Source organism: Podarcis bocagei, assembly GCF_964188305.1.
Source record: "Podarcis bocagei genome assembly, chromosome: 17".
Taxonomy (NCBI): Eukaryota; Metazoa; Chordata; class Lepidosauria; order Squamata; family Lacertidae; genus Podarcis; species Podarcis bocagei.
Genome location: NC_138143.1, coordinates 37,290,332 through 37,304,890, shown reverse-complemented (window position 1 = coordinate 37,304,890; position 14,559 = coordinate 37,290,332). Strand labels below are relative to the sequence as shown.

Below are 14,559 nucleotides of genomic sequence, written 5' to 3'. Positions count from 1 at the left end.
CCCAACAAAGGTCAGTCAGCCAGCCCTGCAGCAAAGCATTCATGGATGAAGGGTGCAGCATAAGCAATTAACGTGGCCCAGTTTCTTTTTTCCGTACCCAGGAGCTGCCAATATCCTAGCCACTGTCTCCGAATAATTAGGATCCTAAAATCTCAGCAGCTCCCTACACAAAAGGCTTCCTTTTTAAAGGTTGCTAAGCAAGGAGCAGAAGCACGCTCGCCAGATTCTTGAAGAGATACGTGCAGGATTTAAGACCTAGTCATAAATGGTTGCAGGCACCATAAACTGTGTATTACAGTTCACATATCATCTCCCAAGCCCTTTCAAAACTACCTTGGCTAGACCTCTGAATTCTTTGGCGTGGAAATGGCAACCAAGGAGGACTCCCGCAGCTCTGCCTTTCTCCCCAGAGCCCCCTTCTCTGAGGAATGACCCACCTTCAGCGACCTGCTGTCCTCCAGATGTTTTAGACTGCCAACATCTGGGGGTGGGTCCAGGTTTGCGAAAGCTCATTCAGCCACACACTCCTGAGTTCAAGAATGGTTAAGGCCGTACTGATAGACCAATGAATTTCAAATCAGGGCAGTGGGGACATGCATTCATACATTTACCTCACCAGATTCTGAAAATAGAATCTCTCCATATTTTGATCTCTGACTTCAAGGAGGGTGGCTGGGTGAAATCAGCTCTTTGGCCAGGCCTCCGCAACTAAATGCACCCCACAACCAAGTGCTCAAATGAGCTTTCTGGTTTGGGGGCTGGCAAAAAGGCAGGCAAGCTTTAGGTATGCTTTGAAAGCTAAGTGTGGGGAAATCACAAATTATTTTTCCTACAAACTCCTGTTTTCCGTTTTTCCATTGCTACTGCTTCGTTTTAAAGAAAGCAAGAAACCTTATGGATATGATGATATGCCTGCAGGTGTACAGGCAATGAATGCCTGGTGACTTGAAACCAGGAGAGAGGCTGGCAAAGTTTTTCAATGGTCGTAGATTTGGTGTTTCAATACCTTTCAAATATCCTGGTCTTTGCCATTCTCCATAACTAGTAAGGTAAAGGGACCCCTGACCATTAGGTCCAGTCGTGGCCGACTCTGAGGTTGCGGCACTCATCTCGCTTTATTGGCCGAGGGAGCCGGCGTACAGCTTCCGGGTCATGTGGCCAGCATGACTAAGCCGCTTCTGGCGAACCAGAGCAGCGCATGGAAATGCCGTTTACCTTCCCGCCGGAGCGATACCTATTTATCTACTTGCACTCTGGCGTGCTTTCGAACTGCTAGGTTGGCAGGAGCAGGGACCAAGCAACGGGAGATGACCCCATCGCGGGGATTCGAACCACCGACCTTCTGAATGGCAAGTCCTAGGCTCTGTGGTTTAACCCACAGCACCACCCGTGTCCCTTCCATAACTAGTAGAAGTATACAAAACAATGAGCAAAAACTGTGTTGAAGAATTCAGGTGAGAGAAATAATAAATACTCATGTGAATTATCTTAATCTGTATAATTTATACAGATGGCAGAATTACTGGCCTACTTGTTTTAAAGTAGACTGATGAGGGATAGCTCAGTCGGTAGAGATTGAGACTCTTCATCTCAGGGTTGTGGGTTTGAGTCCCACGTTATGATAATTATTATTATTATTATTTTATTATCTGGACCCTGCCCAACGGACTGGGCTGCTCCAGTTGGACGAAAGATTCCTGAGTAACAGGGGGTTGGACCAGATGCTTCTTGTGGTCCCTTCCAACTTTACAATTCAACCTCCATTTGGCTTATCACTCCTTAGGGTAGTGATAAAGCGGGATATCAAATCTAAACTCTTCTTCTTGGCTTCTTTGCTGCCTCTGTTTGGGTGAAAACTTTCCTATTTAATCGGTCCTTTATTTAATCTTAGCTTACTTGAGCTGCTGCTGCTTTACTGCTTTCTACCATTTTTCTTATACAGTGGTACCTCTAGATACGAACGGGATCCGTTCCGGAGCCCCGTTCGCATCCAGAGGTAAACGTAACTAGTGACGGCACATCTGCGCATGCGCGTGTCGTTAATGCCGCTTCTGCGCATGCATGTGACGTCATTTTGAGCATTTGCGCATGCGGCGAAACCTGGAAGTAACGCACTCAGTTACTTCCGGGTTGCCGCGGAGCGCAACTCAAACACGCTCAACTCGAAGCATATTCAACCCGAGGTATGACTGTATTCTGCGGTGTTCTACTGTTTCCAGCACACAACGCTCTCATCTCCTTAGGGCAGGCATAAATTATTCCAAGTCGCGACATAAATTAGGAGGCTGACATCCCCAACTATTAAGAGGCGTGAAGCTCAAGGTTGTTATAAAATGTTTGCCTATAAAAGGAAATCCCAAACCGACCGAACACTACCGCCCACTTAACCCAGGCATGCAAGATTTTGCTCCTCGTCTTGTACGGCACCTTACTGTTTTGTATGCATCGCACGGCATAGGTCAAGTCCCGGAAGATGCTCCCTTCCACTCTCGCTTGCCCCTGGGAGCAAACAAAGACGCCGCCTTTCCCATCCCTGAAGAGACACTTCCGAACGAGGCATCCTTGCATGGCGTTGGCAAGAGACTGCGCCTCCTTGTCTTTCTGAAGCTCCTGCTGCAGAGTTTTCAGCTCGTAGTCACTCGGAAGCGCCGCCAAGCCGTCGGCCTGCGGCCTGCCGTCTATCACCTTGGCCAGCATGTGACTCAGGCTATGCGCCTGGTAAGGCAGCCGGCACATCGACTCGTCGTCGTCCTCGTTCTCGCTGCTCATGCTCAGCTCGCTGTCGCTAGAATCCGTCTCCATTGTCGCGGCCTCCTCCTTGTTGGCCCCCTGGAGATGCCCAGCGACATCGCTCCCTTTCTCGCACCCTTTCTTCGGCATTGCTGGAGGGTGCGAAGTAGGCAGCGCGTTGCCAGGGTCCCCACCCACCACAATTTCACAGGTCCGTACGCTCGTCAGCAGAGGCCCCCGGCTCTCCAGCTTCGATGCGCTGCAATGTGTCTGTGGCTCCGGCGTCTGTAGCGAAGCGGAGCAGGATTTGGCCAATGTGCTCAAGTGCTTACAGGCCCAGTTCCTGTCCACAGATGGGCAGCCATCCACAGTCACCGAGGCGTTTTCACTGCCCACAAACTCACAGTTTTCCAGCAGGCAGATGGCGACGCTGTGGAAATTGATGGTGGACTGGTTGAAAGTGCAGAATTTAACTTGGCAAGTACCCGGGGCATGGATTTGAAGCTGTCCGTTCTCAAAGTTGCAGTTGTCAAACTGGACATGGCCCGAGTTTGTCTAGAGAAAAAGAATGACACCAGATCAATATATGTTCAGGGAAGTTTTTAATGGCTGATGTTTTATTGTGTTTTTCATATTTTGTTGGAAGCCACCCAAGTGGCTGGGGCAACCCTGTCAGATAGGTGACAGAATTATTATTATTATTATCATTATTATTAATACTACAGTGGACACTCGGGTTGCGAACGTGATCCATGCAGGAGGCACGTTCGCAACCCGCAGCGCCGTGTCTGCGCACGCGCAGCTTGCGATTCAGCACTTCTGTGCATGTGCAAAGCGCAATTTAGCGCTTCTGTGCATGCGTGAGTCCCGAAACCTGGAAGTAACCCATTCCGGTACTTCCGGGTTTCGGTGCATCCGTATCCCAAAAACACGCAACCTGAAGCGTCTGTAACCTGAGGTATGACTGTGCAGTGGTACCTCAGGTTACATACACTTCAGGTTACATACACTTCAGGTTACAGACTCCGCTAACCCAGAAATAGTGCTTCAGGTTAAGAACTTTGCTTCAGGCTGAGAACAGAAATTGTGCTCTGGCGACGCGGTAGCAGCAGGAGGCCCCATTAGCTAAAGTGGTGCTTCAGGTTAAGAACAGTTTCAGGTTAAGTACGGACCTCCGGAACGAATTAAGTACTTAACCTGAGGTACCACTGTACCACTATTTCACAGTCACAAAACAATTTCACAACAGACACCAAGAAGATTACCAAACGAACCCAAGGGAGACTGCATGGGAAGCTGCCCTACTAGAAAGGTGGCTAACCAATGGAAACGAGCATGGGGACAAACGAAGGAAGATGCCTTCACCCCGGTGTGGCTCCCCTTTATTACACATGTAGGCCAACAAGACAATGACTGATCCCCCAACAGCACACAAATCGATGTGGCTAATTTGATACAGTTGCATTCCCATCACACAAACAAACACACTGCAACCCACCGGCTACAACCGGCCATGTCCTGGGCTTCCTGATCTCTTGCACCGCCAGCAAAAAATAAAGATACCCACTCAAGTGATGCCAAAACAAAACTTCTTCTCGTACACTATGTAAAAGAATAAAACGTGGGGAAATTTGTAATTTACCTTAAAATCCATTGTAAACAAAATTGTTAGTAGGATTGGAATAACACTTGTAGTTTAATGGTGAATTTTGGATATAATGGGAGATGTAAAAGATCTGGATTATTATAAAAGATGCAGGAGGAAATGATTAATAATAGGACCTGCCAAGGGGAGGAGGGAAATACTTTGGAATCTTGTTTTTATGTTGTATGTTGGATATGTGATTGTAAAACTCTAATTTGAAAAACCAAATAAATTTATTAATCAAGAATGGATCTTTACTGTCTCCCCCCACACACTTCTTTTTCCTCCCCTCTCTCCCCACTTCCCTCACCCCCCAACCCCATACTGCCTACAACAGTAATGTCTCTGTGCAAAGGACTCTATGATCTGAAAACTGAGAACCTGTGTGTACCTTTGTACACCTTTTAATAAAAACACATTTTTAAAAGCAATAGTCGTAAGCACAGGACCTCCCAGTTTACTCTTGGTCTTCTACCTGTCCTGGGGGGGAGCAGAAACCTATGACTGAGGCATGATCCCAGCCTACCCCTGCTGCAGGACCGATCTGACATTTTCATGCCCGAAACAGAAACCATCATGCTCTCGCGAAGCTCTCGTTCAATGTGCTACAACCTGAGCAAGAGAACCTTCAATGGACTGTGTCACTTGGTTCAGATCCATTCATTGCCCATTCTGTTATTCTTACTGGTGCCCAGAGTTCCCTGCTTGATCCACAAAGGTATCGTATTTTTCGCCCTATAGGATGCACCTGACCATAGGACGCACTGTGTTTTAGAGGGAGAGAACAAGAAAAAAAAAATCTCCCCCTCTCTGCTCAGCGCCCCTTCAGTGAAGCGGCAGGAGAAACGGAGCCCCTTCCATTTCTCCTCCCGCTTGGCTGAAGGGGAGCTGCGCAGTTCTCCCTCTCTGCTGAAGCCAGGAAAGTCTTGCTCTCCCGGCTTCAGCAAAAGGAACCCGAAGCCTTTGGAGTGCAGCGCGAGGTCCCGCTGCGCTCCAAAGGCTTCAGGCGGCTATCCCTGAAGCCTGGAGAGTGAGAGGGGTCGGTGTGCACCGACCCCTCTCGCTCTCCAGGCTTCAGCGAAAGCAACGCGAAGCCTCCGGAGCGCAGAGGGAGTGCTCACTCAGCACTTTGGAGGCTTCGCATTGCTATCGCTGAAGCCAAGGAGCCTGCATTCGCTCCATAGGATGCACAAACACTTCCCCTTAATTTTTGGAGGGGGAAAAGTGTGTCCTACAGAGTGAAATATACGGTAAGTGGTAGACAAGGTGGTGGTAGCTCCAGATGTTGGACTCCAAGTCCCATCAGCCCCAGTCATCAGGATGATGGGCATTGTAGTCCAACGATATCTGGAGAGCCTTACTGACCCATTCACACTCACCTTATATATGATGGGCGTGAACCAGGCTGGCATGAAGACCAAATTGCATAACCTCACGGTTGGACAGTGCTGGTCGAAGCTCACCAGGAGTGCCACATCTCCGAGTTTGCCCCTCCCCATAATTTCCACAGGCACCTTAAGGAAGACTTCACCCTGCTCTTCGTACACTCCGGGCAACAGGACGATCCGGTCATAAACACACGCCGAAACCAAGGCGCTCCGGAGGTTTTCGAACTCGCAGCCGGGACCCACGCAAAGGACGCGCCGGTCCTTCTTCCTCCTGAACAGGTAGAAGCAGTTGGAGGATTCGAGGTCCTGGCTGTTCTTGGTCCAGGTTTTCGAAGCGAGGTAATGCTGCTTGAAGGCTTCCCTCCACGACCAGGGCTCCACGTCGGGCTGGTTGGGCCAATTTGGGTGCCGGCACTCGATGCAGCCCAGGCAAAGCTGCCTCCACCGGGTGTTGTCCAGGCTGAGGATGAGCTCGTACCACGCTCTGCACACCAAGCTGCAGCGGCCAAGGTCCGGAAGGCGCAAGTAGGACAATATCAGGCGCCACAACTCCAGTGGCAAGCCACTGATTTCCATCGTCACCTATGAACGGCAAGGCACAAAGACTCATTACTCTCTAGACTTAAGAGGAGATGCTCACCTCTTTCCGCCCCTTCCTTTCAAAGGTTGTATGAGGGATGGGGATCAGAGAATCAAAGAACTGTAAATGGCTTTTGAAAATGATGGAGTAGGTGGAACTGGCGAGATTAACAGTAACGATTAGAGGCCAAAATGACAAAAAATAATGTCATTGAGAGCTGGAAACTTTTTATCGCGTATTTAAATAACTATTATAGCGAGATGAAAACGTGAGCACGATTTGAAATACAAGCATCAGTATTAATTACAGTGGAACGTCGGTTTTCGAACATTATCCGTTCCGGAAGACCTTTCAACTTCCAAAACATTCAAAAAACAATAGGCGGCAAAATCCATTGAAAAAATGGAAAAACACACAGCGGGAGCCATTCAACTTCTGAGGCGCGTTCGAAAACAGAAACAATTACTTCCAGGTTTTCGGCATTTGGCTTCCAAATCATTCGGTTTCCGAGACACTTGGAAACCGAGGTTCCGCTGTATTAAGATAAATAGGTTAAAATGGCTGTATTGAATATTATACATGAAATTTACAGCTTTAAAGGGTAAATATGGAAACCATGGGAAAGGGGGGCAGGGCGGGAAGTCTATGGCTAAAGTAATTTATGGTCTGTGTCAAAACCTGTAAAGTTTTTCTGTGAAAAATCAATAAAGAAGATTTTTAGAAAGAGAAGCAGAGAATTTTAGAGCTGAAATGGACTATGAGGACCAGCTAGTCCAAGCGCAGGGGCTCAAACCGACCGGCCTATTGCACCTGAGACCAACAAGCCCCCTTTTTTCTTCTCCCTCACACGAGGGAATGCAATTTCTAAAAGCAACCATCAGCAACCTGCTATCGTCTAGAATGATTTGGACTGCAACTTCCAAAGCATGCTTTAATGTGTGTCCAACCTCAGCGCATTAGGGCTTTGTCACCTGTAATAAGCCAGCCCCTCTAATTCTGCCTCCAAGAGAAATGCCTATGTTCATATCATTTCACATCCCCACAAAAACAACACTTTTCAGAAATCAAGTGATCTATATGCATATGCAAACCGGGCAATGTTATACCCTCAACCTGTTGCCTTCCAGGTGTTTTGGATCACAACTCCTATCAGCACCAGCTCTCCATTTTCTGGGAAAATACTGGCATTTTTCTTTTTCTTTTTCAATGAAAAATTGTAACGTATCCGGAACAAAAGGGGATATAGGGAAAGAATCCCTTTTAAAAACCAGGCACCTTTTAGAACTTGTATGTGTTCCGCTGTTGCCACAGCGGCAGCCTCAAAATAGCCTTTCCGTAGTTCACGTTATTTACCTTGTAAGACAAGCTGCAAATCTCAACAAGAAAGCACAAGAAAATTGAGCATTTGCAGGCCATGGAGCAGTGTTGGGCACAAAATGGCTCCTTAAATCAAGGTTACAGTCACCAAAACAGAATGTCTAGTTGCCATTTTTGAGCAAGACGGCTCTAAAGTCTTATTTTTCAAATGATGGACTGGCTGTGATTTTTTCTCAGTTAAACATCCGGCGAGTTCAGATTACAAACTTGAGCTAGACTAAGAGCTTTGAGAACTTAAAGAAGAAAAGTCACTTGATTCAGTGACAATCCACATATATATATATTGGTCTATTCAAACCTCTTTTTCTTAATTGTGACTACTGCTGCTCAGGCTGCACAGGAAAAAGCATTTTGGTTCCAGAAATTCATTCCGACTGTGCAGATAAAAATATAACTGTTTGTTATTATATAGTACCTTGATGGGGGTTTTGTCTGTTTGCTTGTTCTGATAATATATTAATTGGTTCCTATGATTTTGTCTTTGTTGTTTATGTTGGTTTTGTGGACTGTCCCTGGATGAAGAGACTTTTATCCTTTCGCTGCTCAAAGTTCTTAACCAGGCATCCCCAAACCAGGCCCTCCAGCTTGTTTCTGCACTACAGTTCCCATCATCCCAGACCACGATCCTGTTAGCTAGGAATGATGGGAGTTGTAGTCCCAAAACAGCTGGAGGGCCGAGTTTGGGGATGCCTGTTCTTAACCCAGCTCAAGGTTGTCATTTGAACTAGCCAGATGTTGAACTGATAATCAATCACAGTCAGCCCGTGATTTGAGCCGTCTTGCCCAAAAATGGCAACTAGATATTCCATTTTGGTGACTGTAACCTTGGTTTAAGGAGCCATTTGGAGCATAGATTATCTGTCCAAGTTTCTATCACTATTGACAGTTTGTTGTGTACATTCTCTTCCATTACTGCCAAACAAATTTTACCAAGTACTTTCTTTTACCATCACCTTCTGATCTCATTGACCGTTAGCCTTCATTTTCATTTTTTCAGGGGGGAGCTCTCACCCCCACCCTCTAAAGTGGAATCCTTTTTCCCCCTTCTTCTTTTTTCCGCTCTTTGGGGGCTCAGGATGTCCCTTAACAAAATAACATGAATCACTAGCTTCACTGGAGGGAAATTGTTATTTTTTTTTAACCTGGAGGTAAATTGCTATACTGTAGTTTTTCAGCTCTGCTAAAAGCAGTTCCTCAAGGCCACCACTGGCACGCACATTCAGAGCCAAACCGCGCATGACGCAGGAGATCTATTGTTGAACATCTCAATGTCTTAAAATGAAAAATAAAAAGCTCAAAGAAGCTAAATTGGCTCGGAGCAGGCAGTGCTGGGAAAGGAGGCGTTAACTCCCCCCAAAATGGTTTTTAGACTGAAGTCGCCCCCATCTCCTGAAAGCAGCTATTAGTCCCACTTTAATCAAAGTGGTGGCTTGTGGGGTATCCGCATTTCAAACACACCCCATAGCTCAATAGCTCCCTGGATCCACATACAACACCATTAAGGCAAGGTATAAGTTCCACTTCACCCTCCAGATACAGTGGTACCTCAGGTTAAGTACTTAATTCGTTCCGGAGGTCTGTACTTAACCTGAAACTGTTCTTAACCTGAAGCACCACTTTAGCTAATGGGGCCTCCTGCTGCCGCCGGGCCGCCTGAGCACGATTTCTGTTCTCATCCTGAAGCAAAGTTCTTAACCTGAAGCACTATTTCTGGGTTAGCAGAGTATGTAACCTGAAGCGTATGTAACCCGAGGTATATAAACTGGGCGCCAAATGGGTCCTTAAAACAGAATTGCAGTCGCCAAAACAGAATGTCCAGTTGCCATTTTGGGGGCAGACCGGCTCAAAAGCTGTTTTTTTCAATATGACTTTTTGGTTCCTTGAAATCCATTCTGATTGTGCAGATAAAATATACAGTGGTACCTCGGGTTACGAACTTAATTTGTTCCGGAGGTCCATTCTGAACCCGAAACCGTTGTTAACCTGAGGCGCGCTTTCGCTAATGGGGCCTCCCGCTGCTGCCACGCCGCTGGCGCGCGATTTCCGTTCTCATCCTGGGGCAAAGTTCGTAGCCCGGAGCAATTACTTCCGGGTTAGCGGAGTTTGTAACCCGAAGCATTTGTAACCCAAGGTACCACTGTAATGGTTAGAATTCTGCAGGGTGCGCTGCTAGCGTGTGAAAACAGTCAAGATTCAAGGATCCATGTAAAATGACATTTGACACCTGCTTCGTATAATATAGGCAGGTAGTTGAAAAACTATTTTGTTTCCTCCGGTTTTTAATCAACACATTGTGGCTGGTTTTTGGAGCTGCTTTGGAAATGCTATTGCAACACTATGTATTGCTTTGTGCTGTATTCTCTGTTTTATTGAATTTGTATGTAGCCGCTTAAAAAAGAAAAAAAAACCAAGGATCTTGAAGGCATGCCGCTCCAGATGGTGGAGACGTCAGACACCATCCTGACGCCTTGGCATCTTCACTTGGTTGCATGTGGCCAATAGGCAGGTGCAAAATGCGCCTGGCAAATTTCGATTGCTGGATACACACTGTGTGCAAAAATAAAACCCACCCTTTCATTATCCTGAACTGCAAGTATAACAAGAGGGTTAATTGCAAGCCTAACTAAGCCTAAGAGGAAAGCAAAGGCCACACAGTTGCGTGAGCCCCTAAAGGTTGAAAGCAAGTGTTTTACCAATGCAAACTAAAACTCGTATCAACTTCCTTAACATCAGGGTCTCTCTCTAGCTTGCTCCTTTACTGTAGGGCAGGCACGTCCAACTCCCAAGAGACTGTGATCTACAGTGGTACCTCGGGTTAAGTACTTAATTCGTCCCAGAGGTCCGTTCTTAACCTGAAACTGTTCTTAACCTGAAGCACCACTTTAGCTAATGGGGCCTCCTGCTGCCGCTGCACAATTTCTGTTCTCATCCCGAAGCAAAGTTCTTAACCTGAAGCACTATTTCTGGGTTAGTGGAGTGTGTAACCTGAAACATATGTAACCTGAAGCGTATGTAACCCGAGGTACCACTGTACTCATATTAAAAAAATACCGGCTGTAATCTACCCATTGTTATTGAGAGGCAATGTTGTTGAGCTTTTTTTAGGCGAGGCAAAGTTGCTGAGCTTATCTGGGGAGAGCCAAAGGTTTTTCGGGGAGCAGGGTCTACCGCAATCTACCAAAGACGCCCAGTGATGTACCACTGGATCATAATCTACCTGTTGTAGGGGAACTGTTAAGCACCCAGACTTCTTCCAAGGCAGGTAAACTCCCGTAACATTTTAAGAAAGGTTTGGCAGCTCAGTGCTAGAGCAGAAGGTCCCAAGGTCCTAAGTTCGGTCCTTGTTATCTCCAGGCAGGGCTGGGGGACAGCAGCCAAGGTTGTAGTTAGATGGACCACTAGTCTGGTTTACTTTGAAGCATTTTCCTAGTGTTATGTACTGAGCTGAATCCTAGAACAATAGGATCCAGAGTGCAGCAGTCTGATTGGTCCGCAGGAGCCACCCAATCCAGCTCCAGGTGAAAGTGAATCAGCGACCCGATTGGCCTGCAGGAACAGCCAATCAGGCTTCTGGAGGAGGTGGATCTGCAACCTGATTGGCCTACAGGAGCAACCCGGAATTAGCCAATCATGCTAATTGTGTAAATTAGTGTATATATAGCTAGACGTTTTAGGGAAAGTTTCGTTCATTGCTACTATGAGCTGAATAAAGAGCATGAAATTCACACCTAGGTTCCTAATATCTGCTCGCAAATTGCATTTCTATTATCTCCTGTGCTATTAATAATAATAATAAATACTAATCAAGCGCATCCTATGTGCGTCTTGCAAAGCACATCCTATGCACAGATCTACCACTTGTGCATATACATTGCTAATGCCCCCCCAAAAAAATGTGGGGAGCCCACCAGGTTTTCAAACATAGGGATTGATGCTCTGAGCACAAAGAGCGAAGCCAACAAGTCTAAAGCCATTGTGTGGAGGGGGAAATCCCGCCTTCCTCCTCCCCTCCAAAAATATCACCAAAAACCACCCAGAAATCGGAAGCACATCCGGACAACATCCACAGATCGCGTTTTGTGAGCGCGTTGTGCAACCCGCTCCATGTTTGCTGTCCCGAGGGGACTTGCTCCAAGAGGAGAAGTGTGGGCACAGGCAGGAAAAACACATCCCGAGAAAACAACAACTATGCATGCAGAAAAACACGCCCCGGGAAAAGCTATGCATGCAGAAAAACGCACACCAAGAAAAACTATGCATGCAGAAAAACACATCCCGGGGGAAAAACCATGCATGCAGCCGACCCTGAAGATCTGCAAAAGCGAAGCGGGTTGCACCGTGCAGGGCGCGCGCCCCCCCCGGCCCCACTTGCTAGCAGAGCTAAGAAAGTGCACACACAAAAAAACACACCGCCAAACATGAGTTTCCCGATCTGGTTTTGCTCTTTTGCTTCGTTACCTTATGACGGCATCCCGGTCTCCGGCGAGAAAGCGCCTCTCCGCCAGCGAGCCGAGCCCGGAGGCTGCTGGAAACACCCCGGGATCGGAGCCACTCCCCCGGCTCCGGCGCGCACGGCCGCGCCGATCATAGAGATCTTCCCAAGGAAGGGAGGCGCACGAAGAGTGCATTTCCTCGGGATCTCTATCATGGCGATCACATGGTCGCCGGGGTCCTGGAGGAGAGAGATCGGCTGCAGCAAAGGGGGGGGAAGAGAGGGGAGCCTGGTTTGGAGGAAGGGGGTCGCCAATGTCTTTGCAGACCAGCCACGTTCACGCACACGCGTGTATCTTTGGCGATGTTGTTTCTAAGTAGCCTCGGGGGCTCAGACTCGTCACGTGTGCACAGGGCAGTCCCCGGAAAACTCACTTCCATGATAGGGCGGGCATAGCTGTCAATTTACAGATTTGAAAATAAGGAACCAGCAGCCTCGAAAATAAGGGACCAGCAGCCAAAATAAGGGATTTTGGCTTAGTTTATACAGAAATCCGGCACTGATGGAGCCATTCTGCTTTGGCTGCCCCTGACTGTGTTTTGCAGGGGTCCTAAGGATCTACAACTCCGACCAGAGAAGAGGGGCAGACAAAACTGATGAACGACGTGGAGATGGCAAAGCTTCCAGGCAGAATTAGAAACCAGGAAGAGGACCTCTTTCATCAAGAATGGGGAAAGTTTATAATTTATTGGAAAAGCTATTGTAAAGAGTTACCATACATTGGTAGGATTGACAGAAAACTTGTAGTAAAAATTTGAACTATGGATGGACAATTGATTTATGAAAATAGAGTTATGAAAGGGATGCAGAGGGGGAAATCACTACATTAAGATGCTGCACTGGCTGGAGGGGATGCTAAGCAGCACGTCGGGGCTGCCAAAGTCTTGGAGCGAGGAGTTCCATCGGCCCTTCCCCACCCGAGAGAGAGAGAGAGAGAGAGAGAGAGGGAGGGAGAGGGACTCTCGCCCACGCCGCCCATGAGCCCGGCATGAGGCGGATGCAGCGCCACTGAAGTGCCACCTTTCTGCGTCCCTCCCCATCACCCCCTCTTCCTCCTCCCTCAGGCCGCCTCCTCAGCCGCTGCCGCCTCCGGCTTCCCCTGGCAGCGCGGTGGAAGTCTCGCAAGAGAGGGGCTGCCTGCCCGCCCGCCCGCCGCCACCCGTCTCCTCACGACGCGCCCCTGAGGGGGGAAAGGGAGAGACGGGGACACGCGTGCTCTGCTCTCTCGAGACGGAGGACCCCAAGCCGCTGCTTCCCTCCCCAGCCGGGCGAGCATGAAACCTGGGAAATTTAAGGGACATCATCAATCCAGGACAGCAGTGGGAAACGGCGCTGGGATAAGGGAGTTTCCCGCCAAATAAGGGACGGTTGACAGCTATGTACGGGCGTAGCCGGGGAGGGGGCAGCTGCCCCCACAATCAAGTAAATAAATAATAAATAAATATACGTAACTCAGTGTAGACATTGTAGAAAGGTTTTGATAGGGTTCCCCCCCTCCGAGCACTTGGGGGTCAAAATAAAGTAATTTCAAACAACTGATGTTGAGACATTAGACAGAGGATGATGATACACTCATTGATGCACTGGGCAATAGATGAGGATGAGGATGATGATCATAATGATAATAATAATAATAATAATAATAATAATAATAATAATAATAACTTATACCCTGCCCATCTGGGTGGCTTCCAACAAAATATTAAAATACAGTAAAGCATCAAACATTAAAAGCTTCCCTAAACAGGGCTGCCTTCAGATATCTTCTAAAAGTCTGGTAGTTGCTGTTCTCTGTGTTGCTCATAATATAGGTATGGAAGCATGGGAACGATTGTGGGATATAAAATTTTGTTGCATGTTATGGTCTAAGAGAAAATTATATGAAAATGATACATCGTTGGTATCTAACACCAAGTAAACTGGCAAAAATGTATACAGTGGTACTTCTGGTTGCGCACAGGATCTGTTCCAGAGCTCCTGTCAGATCCCTAGGTGTGCCTCGATAGTTTCCGCAACACGTTCTGTCACCTTTTTTAAAAAAGAGATCGAACTTTTGGCATCCCTGAAGTCTGCTGGGATCTCCTCTCTCTCCCATATTTTTTCGATGGGCTTTTGAAGTTGTGGTGCAAGTTCATTTCTGTTTCATGTTTTTATGAAAGCCTCTGTACTCAAAATGCTGCTCTGCTTTATTGTCATTAGAGCAAAGGAATTGGTACTAGATATCTATCTATAAGGGACGCGGGTGGCGCTGTGGGTTAAACCACAGAGCCTAGGACTTGCCGATCGGAAGGTCGGCAGTTTGAATCGCCGCGACGGGGTGAGCTCCCATTGCTCGGTCCCTGCTCCT

The 14,559-nt window shown here is 47.5% G+C and overlaps 1 protein-coding gene across 1 annotated transcript in view; it reads right to left on the bottom strand.

Annotated features, from left to right (window-relative positions):
• Nucleotides 1-12,707, bottom strand: part of FBXO10 (F-box protein 10) — a 45,238-nt gene extending 32,531 nt beyond the window's left edge. Inside the window, exons 1-3 of the mRNA XM_081176265.1 lie at nt 12,179-12,707; nt 5,755-6,345; nt 2,428-3,285 (exon numbers count right to left, since the gene is read on the bottom strand). Of these exons, the coding sequence (XP_081032391.1) occupies nt 2,428-3,285; nt 5,755-6,339 (1,443 nt within the window). The 5' untranslated portion in view covers nt 6,340-6,345; nt 12,179-12,707. The remainder of the gene's footprint in view (nt 1-2,427; nt 3,286-5,754; nt 6,346-12,178) is intronic.
• Between the last annotated feature and the right edge of the window lie 1,852 nt (nt 12,708-14,559).